The sequence below is a fragment of the Pelobates fuscus genome, chromosome 1 (genome assembly GCF_036172605.1).
Source record: "Pelobates fuscus isolate aPelFus1 chromosome 1, aPelFus1.pri, whole genome shotgun sequence".
Classification (NCBI taxonomy): Eukaryota; Metazoa; Chordata; class Amphibia; order Anura; family Pelobatidae; genus Pelobates; species Pelobates fuscus.
This window is the reverse complement of record NC_086317.1, coordinates 483,299,791-483,320,939: the sequence shown is the minus strand read 5'-3', so window position 1 is coordinate 483,320,939 and position 21,149 is coordinate 483,299,791. Positions and strand designations below refer to the sequence as shown.

The 21,149-nt window shown below is 37.7% G+C and overlaps 1 protein-coding gene across 2 annotated transcripts in view; it reads right to left on the bottom strand.

Annotated features, from left to right (window-relative positions):
* SLCO2B1 (solute carrier organic anion transporter family member 2B1) overlaps positions 1-21,149 on the bottom strand; it is a 136,569-nt gene that overhangs the window by 15,802 nt on the left and 99,618 nt on the right. For both annotated transcript variants that reach the window (XM_063432359.1, XM_063432366.1), the window contains 5 exons: positions 20,169-20,274; positions 9,788-9,952; positions 7,465-7,663; positions 5,490-5,649; positions 144-313 (listed from right to left, as the gene is read on the bottom strand). In XM_063432359.1, coding sequence (XP_063288429.1) covers positions 144-313; positions 5,490-5,649; positions 7,465-7,663; positions 9,788-9,952; positions 20,169-20,274 — 800 coding nt within the window. The remainder of the gene's footprint in view (positions 1-143; positions 314-5,489; positions 5,650-7,464; positions 7,664-9,787; positions 9,953-20,168; positions 20,275-21,149) is intronic.

Below are 21,149 nucleotides of genomic sequence, written 5' to 3'. Positions count from 1 at the left end.
GTGTCCTTAATAAAATCATGACTTTACGTCATGAAATTAGTAAAATCTGGTAATTTTCACAAACAAGATAAAGAATATTTCAAACAATGTAATTCAAATTAAATCTAGTAGCAAGTGAAAGGCATCTTAACATATGTTCCCACCTGAGGGCAAGCATGAAAGATGGAGTCTGCGATATACTGACTAGCGTAATTCCCAGGAAGGACAGTACCATAAATGGCAGGAAGAGATGGTAACACCGAGTTCCACAGGAGCCTGGAGTAGCTGATTTGCTTATTCCGGGTGATGTAATACAGCTGCATTCTGAGTAATTCTTCAACCAAAAACAAAAAATATTAATGAAAAAGCTGGTTTCATCTGGATTCAGAATCAGCTTCAATAATGCATGCTTATCATTAACCTAGAGAAGGGATAGGCAACCTTCGGAACTCCAGATGTTGTGGACTGCATCCCCCATAATGCTCTTATGCCCATAATGCTGGCAAAGCATCATGGGAGGTGTAGTCCAAAACAGCTGGAGTGCCGAAGGTTGCCTATGCCTGACCTACATTATTTTTTTCTTTGTGTTCCCGTAAGAATATTTACAACAAAAAAAAACATTTTGTAGCAAAGACCCAAAGGAGAGCTGTTACGGTGGAAAATGATGGAATATCCATGCTGATTGTTCCAACTTTAGAACTTTGCCCCAGAAGGTGTCCTATACATAACCCCAAGTCAATTTTTACTATAATTCTTGATGATTGGTGAATTTTCAAAGGCTGCACTACATTTGGATGTCAAGTATTCTCTAATCAGTGGTGAGAAAGCATTCAAACTAAAAACATCCGTTCTTCTTCTGTCTTTTTCCTCTTTTTCTTTTCTGTTCTAAAATTAAATGACAGTTCCATTAGGTGTACATGTTTTTCACAAAAAACAATAAAAGCACTTGTTACCCACTAGCAGCTGCTATTGATTTAAAGCCAATCTTCCAAATAAATGAACCTGACCAGTTTTGTTAACAAAATCGTTCAGCATAAAAAATAAAGAATACAGTATTGTCTATCTTTTTATCTCTTGTTTCTTCTACATATCCCTGTTGTTGAGGAGAAAGTGACTGTAGACCTATCTAGATATCTCTGAATATCTCCATTCTTGTGCTGCGGAAAATCAAAATACCAGAATTATTGGATTATCTATATCTTTAACAAAATGTTGGTGGTTGGACAAAATAATTCATTATGAAATCTCATGAGAACTTAAAACAGGATATCTCTGCTCTTGGTTCCCTCTTCATACTTGAAATTTAAAACACCCTTACTTTTAATGATTCATCTTGCTAACGAAGGAACGGACAATTTTAATTAATTATTACATTTGTATGTAACTAAATATAACCTGGTTTACTCCCCAAATCAAGATATTTTCGGATTTTCATCTTCTTGCGTAATCTTGAATATTGTTTTATAATTATTCAGTCCCAGAATAGAAATCCCCATCAATAACGCCGAACCATATTTAAAAAGAAAGTTGTCTCCATGTAGAGAGCTGGTGAATAAAATGTAATTAATCGTCGTCTATGTTCTGTTCCTGTCCCTGTGGTTTACATTATTTATAGTGAGCGTTAATCTTTTTTAGAAAATGGTGGAAACCAATTATTTCCAGTAATTGGAAACTTCTGTACTCTTGAAAGACTGATTCTGTAATCCACTTTTTTTACCTATGGTTCTTCAGCTAAAATTAAAAGATAAGTGGAGATGTGAAATGTGCTATTGTGTTTTCTGGTGAGATAGTAAAACGTTGTAAATTAGCCAACAAAAAAGGAACACAATCTCCAGTAAAGTTTGAAAGGGGAAATTAACATTCAATAATATTAGAACCAGGTCTTAAAAGCATCAAACGCCAAGAACAGCTTAATATTGTTACCGCTCACTTCCGATTTGTTTGTGATTCACTTTTATAGATAAACATTTCTCACCAAAATGATGCAAATATTTGCCAACTGATGTCTTCTATGAAAAAGAAGAATGGATATTTAATATCTGGGAGCCTAACACTATGGTATCCTTTAACTATTTAGACTATTGTGCCGCCCCAAAGGGGTTAAAATAAGTAATTTACTTACCTTCTAGCCCACGTATACAGGTCTTGCCATAGTTGCCTCTGGGCGGCTGACGCCTGCTGGGCTAAGATTTAAACAGATTTTTTTCTTACATCGGTTCAGAAGACAGCTACCCAATTTGGTATCCTTACATGGGCTTGCCATAGTTGAGAGTATCAAATAAGGGATGTATCTACTATGCAAATTAAATAGCAAATGCAAGAAAAAGGGCTTGACTTATTTTTCCTCTCTAATCCTGTTCAGTAGATGGCTCTTTAAATTGTCCTATTTAAGGACACCAAATTAGACATCTGTTTAGAAGTGCACACTGTCACATATCCTGTCATTTATCCATACCTGGACTCACTTATAAACACATGGATTCACCCACGCATTCATAATGCCACAACACTGTCATTTACCCATGCATTCATAGTGTTATTTCCCCATAAATGTCATGTATGTGTTCATTTACCCATGAACGTACACTGTCACAGTGTGTATTTGCCCATATATACACACAAATTTAAGCCACCGCGCTGCTCAAACTCCCACTATTCCTTGGCAGCAACAATGACTATAGTAACAAAAAAACAAAAAAGTTACCTGTGCACTATCACATATCCCTATGGACATTTCAATACCTAGAGGTTAGTTTGTAGAACTACAATGGCCATTAGAGTGTAAGCTCACCTGCCACGTCAAGGCAAACCTCTTAGGTGAGTACAGCACTGATTAAATACCTTTCTGTTTGCAGCTAAAAGGCAAAATCACTCTTGAGTCAGAGATTTTTCCTCAAAAAAACAAACAAATAACCCCCCAGTTATTTAAATGTGCAAAGAGGTTACAGATAGCGCTCAGGTAATTTTTTGATTTTTACTCATTTACCCATACAGGCACACAGTCTTATACACACTAATTTACACATACAGGCACACAGTCATATACACACTAATTTACACATACAGGCACACAGTCATATACACATAATTTACTCATACATGGACACAGTCATACACAAGCTCATGTACCCATACATGCACACAGTCATATATACGCTAATTTACCCATACAGGCACACAGCCGTATACACACTCATTTACCCATGCATGCAGACAGTCATATACACGTTCATTTACCCATACAGGCACACAGTCATATACACGCTCATTTACCCATATAGGCACACAGCCATGTACAAGCTCATTTACTCGTACAGGCACACAGCCATTTACACACTCACTTACCCATACAGGCACACAGCCATATACAAGCTCATTTACCCATACAGGCACACAGTCATATACACGCTCATTTACCCATACAGGCACACAGCCATATACACACTCATTTACCCGTACAGGCACACAGCCATGTACACACTCACTTACCCATACAGGCACACAGCCATATACAAGCTCATTTACCCATACAGGCACACAGTCATATACACTCTCATTTACCCATACAGGCACACAGCCATTTACATGCTAATTTACCCATACAGGCACACAGTCATATACATGCACATTTTCCCATACAGGCACACAGTCATATACACGCTCATTTACCCATGCATGCACACAGTCATATACACGCTCATTTACCCATACAGGCACACAGCCATATACAAGCTCATTTACCCATACAGGCACACAGCCTTATACAAGCTCATTTACCCATACAGGCACACAGTCATATACACGCTCATTTACCCATGCATGCACACAGCCATATACAAGCTGATTTACCCATACAGACACACAGTCATATACACGCACATTTACCCATGCATGCACATAGCCATATACACACTCATTTAACCATACAGGCACACAGTCAGATACACGCTCATTTACCCATGCATGCAGTCAGTCATATACACGCTCATTTACCCATACAGGCACACAGTCATATACACGCTCATTTACCCATGCATGCAGTCAGTCATATACACGCTCATTTACCCATGCATGCAGACAGTCATATACACGCTCATTTACCCATACAGGCACACAGTCATATACACGCTCATTTACCCATGCATGCAGACAGTCATATACACGCTCATTTACCCATGCATGCACAGAGTCATATACACGCTCATTTACCCATACAGGCACACAGTCATATACACGCTCATTTACCCATACAGGCACACAGTCATATACACGCTCATTTACCCATGCATGCAGTCAGTCATATACACGCTCATTTACCCATGCATGCAGACAGTCATATACACGCTCATTTACCCATACAGGCACACAGTCATATACACGCTCATTTACCCATGCATGCAGACAGTCATATACACGCTCATTTACCCATGCATGCACAGAGTCATATACACGCTCATTTACCCATACAGGCACAAAGCCATATGCACGCTCAGTTACATGGACAGTTATTTGCCCATAAACGCACACAATCATTTACCTTACCTAGTTCTCTATGCTTAAATAGGTCAGTCCCACATAAGGATACATAACTGGGGTCCTACGTACTAAACACTTATTCGTAAAAAAAAATTCTGATGCTATTGTGCAAGACGTGAAAAGTTCTGCCATTGGTGACTTTAGAAATCGCTGTTACTGGTGTGGTAGCACTTTTCACACCCTGCAGATCAGTTTGCTAAAACATTTTATTTTTATTTTTTTTAAATCAATAAATATCAGGGGCCCTGCTTGAACACGCTTACAGTCAAAAGGAATTTTCAAGAAACAATCAAATAGGTTAGACTATTTTTCACATTCCTTTTTTTAAAATGAATTTATTAATGATTTTTTTTTTTTTTTTATTAATTTTGTGCATGTCCTATATATTAAATAAAAGAGGCCGTTATGCATTTGTATTTTTTAGAGTTTGGGGGGGGGGGGGGGGGAGGGGAGGGGGGTTATTTCCATTTTTATACTTTTGTAAAGGCATTGTCACTTTCTCCCGTGCTAATATTTCCCTATATTTCCCGTATACTGACATTTATATGTAGTTATTTTGTGCTGGGTTTTACTCCCTTCCATGTTCTGCCTCTTCCACTGCCTATTTAGGAGATGAGATCACTTATTTTATTTATTTTCTATACAGGTTTCTTTCTGTAATTTCTGGATCCTTTATCACCGTTTGATATTTTATTAAAACATAATTAACTGAATAGATACTAATATGTTTAGATTCCTATCTGAGCTAAAAGACAATGATCGCCACCTTGTGGCGTACCTGGAGTATTGTAGGAACTTCCAAAGAGCCAACTGTTAGCACATCTTACATAGAAGTTGAAATTCTTTGTATCGACCTACACCTACATCTACGTCTCGCTATATGTACCTCTTTGAACATTGTTTGAATGCAAAAGACTATCAGAATTCTTTTCATTCCGGATCTGATGCAACATTTTTGCTAATATTTTATTTACCAGAACTTGATTTTCTTTGTATTCAAAATCCACTCTTTCACAACCGGCATAGCACGGGGAGATGTATTCTATTCCATCTGCGCCGCAAATTGGGTTAAAGGCGGTATCCACACATTTGCATCTGGTGCTACAGGCTGTAACATTCTGCCATATATCCGAGCTTAGAAAAAAGGCAAACATGATACATTAGTTGACAGACTGTGCTCGGAATAAGATGGAAACATTAAGCTTGATTGAGCAGAAACCTTCTTACGTTCTGGGGCAAATTTGTCATAATTCATTTTTTTATTTATCCATAGTGCAACCGTGCTGGAATCCTTGTTGGAGTAGAGCTGGACTATGTTTTGTGGATGCATTTAAAGTAAAAAAATAGTCTGTTTTTTTTTTTTTTTGTGAAACTGTTCACCAGGACTGACAGCATATGAACCAAAAAAAAAATATGATGTCAAATGGAAGGATATAAGTTCGGGTCAGACATCCAAAATAATAGTGATCTCTATTGGGTAGGCTAAAAATCTGGGATTCACAAATGATTCTATTTTCAGCAAGTTATGGGACACTATAGACACCAAAACAACTTTAGCTTAATGAAGTGGTTTTGGTTATAGATTGCAGCCTCTGCAGTCTCTCTGCTCAATAATGTGCCATTTAGGAGTTAAACCACTTTTGTTTTTGTTTATGCAGCGCCATCCACACCACAGACTGCATGAAAAAGATGGTTTCATTTTCAATCAGATGTTTTGCTTACTTTAATTTATAAGTGTTTAACTCCTACTCTGTAAATTGAACTTTAATTACACACAGGAGGCTTCTACATGGTCTAACGAGCTATTAACAGAGAATGTGATCCATCCCCTCATTAGAATTTGACTTTGCATCATTACGCAATGTTCTTTTTTCAAACCACATAATTGCCAAACAAATAATACATTATAGGTTAACTATTACATGAATTAATAAAATAAATAATTCCCAAAATCCAACATAGACCAATGAATCCCTCTTAACCCCTAATGGAGTGGTTGGAGCTTCTGCACATGCTGCATGCTTATACACACCTCCCCAGCTTGCATTCTAAGTAGGAGCACTGTATCAGCCAACCAATCACAGTGCTCTGACAAGCTGGTCTTCAATAGAGTCCTTGGTAATGTATATAGACAATATTACGAAGCAATTCCTGGGAACCTTATGGAAGCCAGTATTTTCAATAGGACTGAGGCTAGCATTTTACCTATATGGCCCATACATTTACATCTTAAGGTTTTTTTTTAATGATGACCAGTATTGTTAAAAGGGATGGGGTCAGGGCATCTCCTTGGCTCTTAATGGGGTCAGTATTTTTTAATGAGATACAATAGACTGGACTCTCCTGGACCATGGGCCATATTCTCTCCTCCATAGCCCATGGGGTAGAGATATAGGAGAAGCCACACTATCTGGGCTCTTCTGGGTTTGTTTGGAAGTCTTGAGGACTACACATTTTTGTTTATGTACAAATATTTTTTTTTTAATAGAAAAAATCTCAATCAGCTCTCAACATAAGATATAGTCAATCATCTCTTTTTTATGTTATTTCTCCTTGATGGAACTTGAAGGTTTAATTTTACTGACATGAGAGACCATACATCTGGTCTTACTAGGTGTAGCATCCCCCCCAGTAAACAAAAACATGAAACCAGGAACCCATTATTACATTACCATTATTACATATGGTAGTTTTTTTTAAATTTCTTATGGATCGCTCATGCACCTTCTGGAACACTTACTAATTGACATTGCTACAATGTATATGGATAGGATTTCTGCTGTAATTTTGCAGAAACACACAAAAAAAACCCCTATGGGGTTTAATAAATCAACGTGGTCATATTTTGATTAACAATTAGCTAAGCATTAATCTAACACTGTTTTCTGCACCCTCGAAGAATGGGGGTTTGTAAAGTGCACGTATCTGAAAATGATAAACATTTCTTACCTTCCTAGATTTTCAACATGTGGACTAGCAAATTTCTGTGTTGAGCATCCAAGAAAAATTAAAGGAAAAGAAAAGAAAATACACAACACCACGCCAATGATACACATGGTACCACACTGCTTGAGGCTCAACTGGAACCTCTTCATGATAACACCACCCAAGATAACTCCAGCCATCGCTCCAGGAATGTTTACTGCTCCTATGGAAAACACAGTAACAAGATGCAAACATGTTATCAATAAACAATAATATACCAACCACGAAAACGCAACTTAATTCAGGACACCTAATTACATTCATATGGCATCCGTGTTAAAATTAAATACAATTGTAAAAAGTAAAATAAAATAAAACAAAAAATATCTAGTTATGTTACCTGACACATTTCGAACCAATGTTGACTGCAGTGGTTTTATCTATAAAATGGTCAAAGTGAAATAACTATTGAATCAGTTAAACGATGGAATCTTTTTTTCTTGTGAAAAAAACTAATTCTTTTTTTGGATTTGTCATCTTTTTTTTCAAACAAATCGCTAATATGGCAGGTAAATATTCTACCTAATGTGCCAATTCAATCACCTATTGGCTAAAAATTGACAATAATAATGTCAGAATGTTTATAAGTAATGCCTTCTTTTTATTCCTTCTTCATCCTTACCCTTTGTCTCATGTTTAAAATATGATGTCACTATTCATTTAACTAATATTGCATGGGTGTAGTAAATATCACACAGAAGAAGGAAATCTACTAACATAGATGTGTTTTTATGAATTTCTCTAAAAGGCATAAATCAAAACTGACCAAATTTGTGTTGGCAATCGGTTTGTGAACAAAGATTAAAAGCATTTGGCTCTACCACTAAGTGCAGATAGTAACACCCATAAGCCACCAATATATAGGTCAATTTGCTGAGCATGGCTTAAAGGGTCAATATAGTCACCAGAATTACTACAGCTTATCTACAGTGGGCAGCACTAACATTCAATGCATCCACACTCTGCATGGACATGCTGAACACTCCCATAGAGATACATTGCTTCAATGCATCTCTATGAGGATATGCTGATTGGCGCAGAGCGGCGTTTTGTCACGCAGGTACAATACCCTCCCAATGTTTTCTATGGCAAAGCATTGGATTGGCTGAGATGGTCAGTTTTGATAATCTCAGTCAAGGAGGTGGAGCCAACTGAGCCTAGACTGATGCACAGTGGAAAAAAAGGTGAGTTTAACCCCTTAAGGACAGACGACGGATATATTCCGTCATGATTCCCTTTTATTCCAGAAGTTGTGTCATTAAGGGGTTAAACACCTTTTACTCCTCTGGAAGGGAGGTTGGGGATCTAAACTACGCATGTATTTACAGCTACAGTGTCATGCATACACTTTGTGTATTCTTTAAGTGTCTTTAAGTGTCCTTTAGTGTTCCTTTGAGCAGCATATAATGGTTGATTTAATAAGATATGAAAACCTCTATCCGTCTGTATTAACATTATACATTTTTGGTTGAAATGAAGGTGTTGTTAATCATTGCCTGATGAATTAACCTATTTTAGTTCAGAGCTTGTCTATTTCTTATTCTGAAGCACAGTCGATTAGAAAACAGCTTTGGATCAAATTCTCAGTTATGCTAGTTCAATCCTTCTTTGTAAGACAACGTGCTGCTTGCTGACCGAGCAATTAAACGGTGAAATCCTTGGCCCAAACAACCCCTCTTTTATCTAAGAAACCTGATTCATAGGAAAAGCTCAATTTAAGTGTTTTTACAAGTATCACGTTCATTCTAGACAGAGGATGTGTTTTTTTTTATAGAAACTAATAAAAGTAATGTGCCTTGAATCTCAATGTCTAGTAGCACAAATGGTGTATATCGTCATTTAATTCTTTCATCTTTTCAAATAATTGTACTTTAACTCTGTAGTTGCTGGGGTGGGACATTTCAAAGTTTTAATCACCGCAGTAACTAGTTGTTCATACATTTAGATTCTTTGACCTTAGCATTGTAGAGAGTTACATTGTTAACCTTTTGAGGGTCCAACATGGATGGAGCATTGCAATGCAGCATGATGTGTACACTACATCTCAAAGGGTTCATTCTATACTGGTTTGCTACCAGTAATTTCTGATATAGTTTTTTACACACAGTACAGACAGACAAATTTGATACTGATTTATCAGAGCACATTCCTAGGAACTTGACGTATTTTATATTCCTCTGATTTCCATAATGACAAATTCTGAATTCTTTTTCAACTCATTATCTAGAAAAGATGTAAAAGGGATTCAAGGGAACAGACAGAAGAAACACTTAATAAAAGGTTTTACCTAGCATCAGATTGGCCAAGGAAGCGGTGATAGAGAATTGCCGTTCGAGGAATTTGGCCAGGAATGTTGCCAGGCTACATGCCACAAGTGATAGATTTGCCTGAGCCAAAACCACCAGAATGTAGACTGGATTCTTCACAGTCCTGAACAAAACTCTGGGAAACACTGGAAGAGAGAATTAGGAGACATTTTAACAAGCTGATGCATTTCTCATGTGGTACATTGGACACAGTCTTTAGATCTCTAAGAGAGACATTTAATTAACTGCTACAACTGCTGCCAGTTCTACCGATACACTGTGGTACCCAAAGAGCAAGCAGATTAAAATGTTATGTTACGTTGCTTTGTGCCCAGATCAGTACATGCCCTGTGACTGGTCAAAAAGTACAATTATATCCATGGAGTGGAGGCAGGCTGTAACTATTAATAACATACTCTATGCAAGTTATTCAGGAGAATGGGACGGCACCCACAATCTCCAGGTAAGAATGAGTATTCATTTATATCTCCTAATGGTTTGACCTCTGGTAATATAAAATCCTTATTATATTCACTTCACATGTTTTCAGGAAGGCAGAGTCCTGTTTAGTGTACTTACCGTTGTGCAGCGTACATGCATTGTGTTGTGTAGCATTCACACTTGGTGTTATATAGTGCATGAAGCAAGATTGCTCAGAATGGTGTGTGCATGGTCTTGTACAGTTTGTGTGTGTTGTGCCGTGAATTGTACATGCTGTTGTGTAGCATTCGCACACTGTGTTATGTGAATTGTGTAGTATGCATGCAGGATGTAGTATAGTGTGTGGTAGTGTGTATGGAAATGTGTATTGTACACAGCTTGTTTTTGTGTAGTGTACATGTGTGGTGTTGTGTATTGTACATGCTTGTTTATGTGTAGTGTACATGTGTGGTGTTGTCTATTGTACATGCTTGTTTTTGTGTAGTGTGCATGTGTGGTGGTGTGTATTGTGCATAAATGATTTTGTATGGAGAGCTTGCATGGCATTGAATAGATTTTAGCCTGGATATGCCCATTATTTATCCATGTCCTACCCACTTCCTATAAAAACCCACACCATAAAATAAGTTATTGGTTAAGGCCGAACAATGCATTTTAGGAAAGTTTGGGTAGCTCTGTCTAGGATACAAGTTCAACCATTTACTACAATAACAGTAGATAAGCAAACACAACTGATTGATTGCCAATATGTGTGTAACGGAACCGCTGGCACCCCGACCGGGTGCAGACCATAACCACTGCAGGCCTCACGAACCGCCGCAGTTTGGTTGGGGTCTCACCGTCTCCACTCACTCTGGACCCAAGACCAGGGTCCAACTTCCAGTAGGTTGACCTCTCCGAATTCCAGAGAGCAGGAACAGGAACAAGCTCTTAGCAGAGCTTAGTGATCATACCCTGGGGAGTATAGTGATTATAGCAATACCAAGAGTGTAGTTCTCCAATCCCCCAAACATGAGCCGAAACTTCATGAAGGTACAAGATGATCTGACTCCAATGAACATTTATTACTCTTTATATACAAGTTTTCAGGCCAGAGGCACACCCCCTGGACCTGGTGGTAAACTGTGACAAAAGGAACACAAACCAATGGGAACACTAATTAACATAATAACACTCCCACATACACAATGAAATCTCTCCTCTCCATCCTGGAGACAATTGGCACTGCAGTAAACTCAATTATCTCCAGGTACAGAAAATATCTACATTTTACACTAACACCAAAAATACGTAAAAGTACATAAAAATACATAATTCTTATCATATTACACAGAACCCCCACATTTAACCTATCCCCAGATAGCTCGGATCTGAGCACCCAATATAGGCGAACAGCGCTCAGATCCCATGAACAGAGTAAATTTGCCATGGGGTAAAGCATAGCATGGGCTGTTGAGGGACAAAAGCAGTCAGTTCCAACTGGTTTGGCAATGTGCCTGGGACAACGCCCTGCTGGAGAACAATAGACAGGAAACGGGGGAGGGGAAGAGACACACCTTCCCATGGATTCAAATGGGCAGAAACAGTCTTTAGAAGCCTATAAGCCCCAAATACGCAGAGTAGATAGTGGGAACCGCACTCAATCCCAAAGGCTAAGGGTGCTCCGGAGCAGAACCAGCAATCCTAGGATAATATACAAAAAAAGAGGACCACAGGAATCCAAATTGAAGCCGTATGCAGGTTTATTAGGAAAAAATGCAACGCCAAGCAACGTTTCGACCAACAAAGGTCTTTTACAAGCTGACACCACAAGGTGAAAAATGCGCTTATATAGCAAACAAATGACAAACAGGAAATCAATCCATGATTCAATTAACTAATTAACAAAAGTTGTTAATTGATACAGCGAAGAATTTTTTTTCTTTCGTTGTTACATGGCATGATACCTTGGAACTTTCAGGGACTACTAAAATATGGACACAAGCTGTTCTTCCTTCAGTGCACTGTAGTTGCTTACTAATAATTAACACTTTTCACTGTAGTTGTGTATAACTATTAACACTTTTCATAGATGTATATAATCATGGTGTTATTGTATTTCATCGTTACACATTGTGATCACTACATCATTTGTTTCTACATTTGATTTTTTTCTCATTTTTGGCACTTGCACTTTATTATCGTTAATCTGCACTTTATTCAAGTACACTTATAACATGCTAGTGATTTCAATTGTACTCTAGCACTTAATATCTGTGAGTTATGTATTTGCACATTAGATATTCACGATGTCCCTGTCCTCTATATAGGTAATATTGATTTATATCTCATGAATGTATACAAATAGGTTATTTTGTTCTTCTGTACTAGTATATTCTTTCTCTTTGTGTTTTTTGTTGGGATAAGTAGTTGATTATATACTTTACATCTTTATATACATCTTTATAGGCCCCTTTGTGCCTATATTTATTTTTTTATTTATTATTTTTTATTTATTATTTTTTATTATTTATTATTTTTTATTTTTATTTTGTTATATTTTTATTTATTTTTATTTATATTTATTTTTTATTTTTGTTTTTATATTTATTTATATTATTATTATTATTATTGTTATTTACATTGATTTTTATTTATTTATATTTTAATTTTATATTTTTTATTATTTTGTCCATTTTTTTCTTTTTATTTTTTTCTTTCCTTTTTTTCTTTTTTTTCTTTTTTTCTTCTTTTCTAGTTTTTTATATCTTTTCTATTCATTTTTCATTTTTTATTCATTTTTTTTGTTGTTATTGTAGTTGGAGTACTTGTATTCTACTTGCTAGATATAGGCATGATTTATGATTAGATCCTTAAGCCCACTGTATGTTATATATCTAGGGATCACATGGAGTCCTTGTGACAGGTTTTACGCAGTATCTATACGCTGTGTATATGTTTTGATACAAAGTCACGCTATTTTGGACAGTATGCCGATCCGTTTTTTAGGGAAGTGCCACGTTTGTGTTCCAGTGACGTCATCTGCGTTTCACAGACCCAGAAGTGAGCCGCGGCCGGAAGATAGTGGATTTATAATATTATTTACTCGTTTATTTTGTTTTATTTAGTTAATTTCTTTTTGTTTTTTTCTCCTCTATTCCTGGGCACTTATGGGTAAGTTACCTATGTAAACATCTGGTTATAATTACCTACCTTTGATGTTGCCATAGGATATTCTTATTTATACATATTTCAGACTATCCCTAGCTATTTACACAATTGTATAGCTAATTTTTTTAACTGATGTTTGACATATTAATGTATGTTGAATTTGATACAATGAATACTCTATGTTTGTTTGCTTTATAACATTTTTCTGATATATGTTTTTGTTAATTAGTTAATTGAATCATGGATTGATTTCCTGTTTGTCATTTGTTTGCTATATAAGCGCATTTTTCACCTTGTGGTGTCAGCTTGAAAAAGACCTTTGTTGGTCGAAACGTTGCTTGGCGTTGCATTTTTTCCTAATAAATCTGCATACGGCTTCAATCTGGAGTGCCTGTGGTCCTCGTTTTTTGTATATAAGCCCCAGATAGTCTTTTTAAATGGCAATACACCCCAGGGCCATGGTCATGAGGAAGGAGGCTGGCAATCAAGCTCCTCCAACAGCCGGGGGCAAAGGGCAGCTTGTCACCTAACAATCCAGTGACAAAAGGCATTTCGTCACAATGTGTTTCAAGATAGGATAAGTAGAAAGTATGACTATTCCTAAGCACGACAATTACCGAATGTTTGAAAAGTACTCTTTTGCCCCAGGCTCCTCCTACTGTATATATATTGGAACAGAGTAAGCATCATTGAGCAAGATGCCTAACACGATATCACTGCCTACTTCATGTCCTCATAGATTGGAAACGTGTAAGCCTTCTGTTGTCAAATACGCCTGTTCTAGAATTCGTAAGATGTTAAGCACCACTTACTAACTTGTTTCTATGATAGGTATAGGTTTGTCACTATCTTGCCAAAATGTAAATCTGCTTCATCTAGGTGTAAAGAGAGAAAGTCAAGTTAACAGCTGTACATTCCATGTGCATTGTATAGAAAAAGGTACAGGCTCAAAACACCAAGTATACATGTTTTTGGAGATATACATTAACCTTCATTTGCAAATACTGCTAATATCTTGTGTCTTTACGATCAAGTCACAAATACGTGCACGTTAACATAGGACTTTTTGAAGGGAAGGATGTTTGTAGCTGGAAGACCCTGAGCATTGGCCTAGAGACTGGGAATGGGAATGGAAACTAGACAGTAGACAAATATCTTCTGGCTTTTAGTTTTAACAAAAGCTTATGGATAATATTCGATGACAACAATGGAAACGAGCCTGTGGTGAAAACTATCACTGGCTAACATGTAAACCAGATATATTGGAGACGTTAATGTTTTCAGTAGCCATGGATTAGCAGCCGTTAAAAGTTATGTTCTGTAGCATGGGGAAATCTGAGAGTCTCTACTGAAGCCGAAGGGCATGTTAGCGATTATGGAAATAAATATGGTCTGGAAATGATTACGACGAACATGGAAATGAGCCCCTTGTGTTTAACTGAAGATTGAAAATGCAGAATACGTGGTGGTTACAAGAGATATCATAGATTTTAAGCTGTGACATTCCCCTCGTCGTGTTACCGTGATTACTGTTAGAAAAATAACCCTAAAAATTATTCATCTCAGTAAGGAAATTTCAGTTATAAGTAAAATATGAATTAAAAAGATATATTTTTTGATTGTTCATGCCAGGAAAAAATGGAATTGATACAGTGCTCAATTTAAATATTGACAACTTATTTTGCAATGCTATTACTTTATTACTTATTTACTTATATTGTTTTTCTCAACTTGATTAATTAAATTGTCATTAAAAAGCACACTGTTAGTAAAGAGGAACGGGCTACCTCAGAAGCAAAAAAGTTATCAGTCTTCATTATTTGGTTTTAATACATTTACTGGAAAGTAGGTCCCATTACTGGGAATGACTGAGACAATGCAGGAACTCTGATTGTTTGTTGTATTTTAAGTAAAGTTAATTTTATGTTAGTTGTTGGTGTAGTTGGTGAGTTCAAGCAATGGAATAAAAAGGATGGAAATGAAAATGTGTTTTTTTAATCTATCCTCTGACCTGTGAGATGTATCTTCACACCTCAATCTTAGTGGAAACATGCTGAGGACTGTATTGGAAAAATATGCTATCAACAGTAAAATATTGTGCCAGGAGCTGTGAAAATCAAAGGCCGCTTACACTTCTTACCACAATGTAATACAAAAGAACTCTATCCTAAGTTTGTTAATCATAGAGCTTAAATTGTCATGCATGTTGCTTAAATAATTGACAAAAGCCAAATTGAATAATTTGGCCTTCACTAAATATGAATTAATTAAAAACTCAACTGTTATCTCTGTATTTACATGTCTTATTTTTTATGAAAGCTAAATGCATGCAGCTTGATGTTACTGTTTATAATATATACATATGGGATACTAATACTTTTAGATACCTTGAGTCATGTAAATGCAAATATAAAAGATCAAATGTGGGCAAAGGTTGGACAAGGAATGAGATATATTTTTTGTGATGGACTTCTGGATCCATGTAACGTTATTCAAAGTGAAAGAAAGACCTTAACAAAATCTATCTGTCCTCTCCTGATCACTCACCTCTCCTCTTGACTCGTGCCTCTGACTGCCACTTTGTTGTTTTCAACTGGATGGCTGCTCACTTCCTTAAACTTAATCTGTCCAAAACAGAACTTCTGGTCTTTCCTCCAAGTTAACTGCGCTATTATCAACTCCTCCTCACAGGCTTCCTGCCCAGGTGTTCTCTTTGACTCTGATTGCTCCGTCACCCCTGGTGTCCAATCGATCGCCAAATCCTGCCACTTCCATCTCAAAAACATGGTGAATATCTACCCCTACTTAATGCCTGATATGGATAAGGTGCTTATCCATGCCACTGTCCTCTCTAACCTTGACTACTGCAATCCACTTCTCTTTTTTCCAATTGCCCCATTCCAGTCTATAATGAATGCAGTGGCAAGACTCGTCTTCCTGTCCTCCTGCACCTCCCATGTCTCCCCCTTCTGTCAGTCCCTACCTTGCCTTTCTTTAAGATATAGGGCCCATTTTAAGATACTGGTACTTACTTACAATGCTCTATATAATTCGCCCACAAGCACGAGTCCAGGTAAATGGCACTTTTTCAGATGCAGTACACATTAAGAACGGCACTAGATGGGGCTGCCCTCTCTCACCCCTACTTTTCAACCTTACCTTGGAACCCTTCCTTAATGCAATTAGATCAAATCAACTAATCACGGGAGTCCAGGGCACCTCAGCATACTATAAAGTCTCCTGTTCACTGTCACCAACTATGGCATATCCCTGCAACATTTACTCTCAGAACCCTATATTCCTCCCTGTCCAACCTTAAAGTCAACTGTGACAAGAGTGAGATACTTCCCCTGTCTATTCGGACAACTATGCACAATAAGCTAAAATCAGCCTTCTCCTTCAAATTTACCAACTCACACATTAAATATTTAGGTATTAACGTTATCCATGAAATAAAGGATCTTTTTAAAAACAACTACACGCCTTTGCTACAGTCACTCACAAATGAGATACATAAATGGAACAAGTCACAATTTTCATGGATGGGTAGGGTAAATATACTTAAAATGAATGCTCTCCCACGCCTACTTTACATATATCAAAATCTTCCCATATCAGTTCCACACACATTCTTTGGCTTGATAAAGAGACTTTTCACAGAATTTATATGGTTTGGCCAAGATTGGCGTTCCACTTAATAACACGCCCAAAACTGAGGGGGGTCTGGGACTGCCCAACCCTTTTCAATACTACCTGGCCACCCAATTCACTAGGATCATGGCGTAGTGTCATGTTGACAATCATGCACACTGGAAAGACCTAGAACAGAGTTGTATTGGACTCCCATTAGCCACGCTCCCATGGCAGGTTGCCCCTGTCTCCATGCTATGCCCGACTCCCCACCCCCCCAATAGCCCACTAATATACATTTGGAGGAAATTTGCTAGGAAATTCAAGTTAACAACTCCCCATCTCCACTGCTCCCTGTATCCTTCAACTGAGCCTTTCCATCAGGGATGTCGGGAATCAGTTGGCCGAGCCCATCCAACCTTCCTTATGTATTGCTGGGAGACATTGTATCCGATAAGACAATTAAAGGTTTACAAGACCTCTGCCTGAATTCCAGCCCAACCTTTCTGGACAAATTTCACCACCACCAATTAACTTTGTTCGCTAACACTCAGACCAATTCAGAAACCCTGATGGCCTGCACCCCAATATAAAACTGGTGCTTTCACCCCCCCCCCCCCCCCCAAGTATGCCAAGACCCTCTCCATGATTTATGCGCACATACAGGAGCAGCTCTGCTCTATCCCGCCTTTACTAAGGCATGGGAAACGGAGCTCAACACTGTTATACCCCCATCAGCGTGGCATAAATCGTTCCAGTTCACACACCTTGGTACGCTAGACATTCTATCTGTTGAGATGAACTACAAACTTCTCACCAGATGGTACAAGACTCCTATGGCATTATGCTCCTTGTTTCAAAGTTATTGAATAGGTGCTGGAGATGTGGAGTGGATGCAGGCACATACACACACATCTGGTGGGACTGCCCTATCATAGACATATTGGACTGAAGTCCTATCGATCATTACTGAATAAGCGGACATTCCCAGGCCTCACACCTTTGCAGATATATTCTTCCACATATCGCCCAAACCTAGGAATAGATATAAACACTCCTTGGAATACTACTTAATGAATGCTGCTAAGACACTAATCCCCAAATACTGGAAGCAGCCTACCCCGCCTCTACTAGGGGAATGGTTTGCGAGGGTTGAACACATCAGATCACTGGAGAAAATCAGATACTCCTTGATATGCTACACTGCATTTCACAAGGTATGATCTCCATGGACCGCTTTTGCCAACAAGGCAGTTACAATCCCTCCACAACCCAACACAGGTTGAGGGGTGGACCAGCCTAGACACAGTATGACTGAAATGCACAGCCCTAGTGTTTCTTCAACACGGGTTCTGGCTGGCCTGCTGGTGGTGGGCAATGGCAACCTACACAGAGCAGCAAAATACAATAGTTAACACATTTTTAGACTGTCTACTCGGGAGTCCAACTAACACAGATCAAAATAAAGTACACTAGCCCAGAAATTGTGACATCTCTGAAATGTGTTCTCACACTCCCTCTTCCTTGCTATTAATTACCCTTATGGTTTATCCCCTCTCCCCCCTCCCCCCCCTTCCGTTCCTTTCCTAGTATAACTTATGTACTGAAGCTTTATGACCAATTCCCTTATAAGTTCATGTTTATTAGTACGGTCATCGGAAGGAGGAACACTCAATACTTGGCCTAGTACAACTGATACTATACCTTATAAAGTCTAACAATGCATGTTACGTGTACACGATGAACCTTGTTTGAGGACAGCTACCTATAATCTTAAACGGTGCCTTGTCCACAGTAACCCTATTACGAACTTATGTACTGTGCATTTCTGTGTTCTATACTTCTGTATCACTTTATTCTTGAAAAAACATTAAAAACTATAATAAACAAAAAAAATCTCAATTTAATGCTTCTCCAACCTACCTATTCTCCCTAATTATGTCCCGTTTAGGCCCCTACGCTCTACAGAAGATCTACGTCTATCCTCTGTTCGCACTCCCACCTCTGATGCTCGCCTTCAATACTTCTCTAGGCCTGCCCCATTCCTCTGGAACTCCCTTCCCTTCTCCGTTAGATGCTCACCGAAACTCCATTCCTTAAAAAAAAAACTTGAAAACTATCTTCATCATTTAGCTGTTAACAGTTTTCTCTCCCGCACCCTGATTCTTCTCCTGCAACTGTCATCAAAAAAACACTAAGCCATTACTGAATACTATTCTAGCAACCTACTTTTCTGCCCTACCCTTACCTTTTGTGTCACTATATCCCACTCCCTCTAGCATGTAAGCTCATTGAGGAGGGCACTCAACCTCTGTTCCTGTGCGTCCAACTTGTCTGGTTACAAATACTTGTCTGTTAGTCCTCCCATTGTACAGCACTGCTGAATTTGTTAACACTCAATAAATAACACCAATAATAATAATAATGGGCTAAAAATAGAATAGATAGGAAATTGATGGCTCAGCTGACGAAGGTGAAACAAGTCAATCAAAAGTAACAGTCTATGACCTTGAGTTAACAATTGAGGATACACTTTGTAAATGATCACAAATTGTTGGAAAAAAATGTCAAATGATTTATTTACCAAAGTCACCGTCAAAGACTATGGAACTTGTTGTAGATAAATCAATTGAAAAGCTTATCCAAAAATAGAACTTTAGAAGAAGCAATCCACAAACATCTCAGTGGCATGCAAAGGAAATGGTTTACTGGACCTTAAATACAAAGCCAAGAAATACTATACAATCTTAATTGTGCCTTAATGATCCAATAAACCATTTTCTTTGATTGATGTGGAGATGCCTGTGGTTTGTTGACTCTACAGTGCTGATTCTGGGAATTGTGAATCGCTACCACGGTGGTAGATGAATGGTGTAATGGTTGTAAGCTTCTGTCATGCTACCCCAATAATGCAATCATAACTACTAATTCACTTTATGCTTCTCTCATTGTCCATCAACCCGCATATACTTTACTTTTTTTGTGCTTGCCCTACATATACAGTGTTTACTTTTTTTTGCCAGGATTTTTATGATCATATTCTCATGTACTCTACCATCCAGGAGTGACTTTGAATTTGATTTGTGATTGTGTCCATAACATATAATATGTATGCATAGCGATAGAATTTGCTCGCTGTACCTTTGATGAACTGTGATAAAGTCTGCTGACATTCATTCGGTTCTGTTTTTTCACCAGGCTCTTTGATCAGAATTTGATCTGTATTTTCTACTTTCTCACCTGAGACCTGAGGGGAATGAAGTGTAAATAATGAACAGATGTGTTTTCCCTTTAAAAACTACTTCTGTAAATTTCAATGCTCCATGTACTTAATATTTTATGTGGAATTATATTTGGTAGTTAAAAAATAAAATTGATCGTTATGTAACAGTGTGTTCTGACGCCGTAAGTATTAATATGTTTTATATAGTTAGCTAAGGAACAGGTAGGCAATCGAATATTTGCATTAATACATTTCCTACAAATATATGCAATTACATTGAAACACCTTCCTATAGAGACATGCCATTATATCGAGCCATTTTCCTATAGAGACATGTTATTACATCGAGACATCTTCCTATAGAGACATGCCATTATATCGAGCCATTTTCCTATAGAGACATGTCATTACATCGAGACATCTTCCTATAGAGACATGTCATTACATTGAGACATCTCCTTATATAGACATGTCATTACATCAAGACATCTTCCTATAGAGACATGTCATTACATTGAGACATCATTCTATAGAGACATGCAATTACATCAAGACATCTTCCTATAGAGACATGCCATTATATCAAGACATCTTCCTATAGAGACATGTCATTACATCGAGACATCTTCCTATAGAGACATGCCATTATATCAAGACATCTTCCTATAGAGACATGCCATTATATCAAGACATATTCCAATAGAGACATGTCATTACATTGAGACATCATTCTATAGAGACATGCCATTATATCAAGACCTCTTCCTATAGAGACATGTCATTACATTGAGACATCTCCTTATATAGACATGTCATTACATCAAGACATCTTCCTATAGAGACATGTCATTACATTGAGACATCTCCTTATATAGACATGTCATTACATCAAGACATCT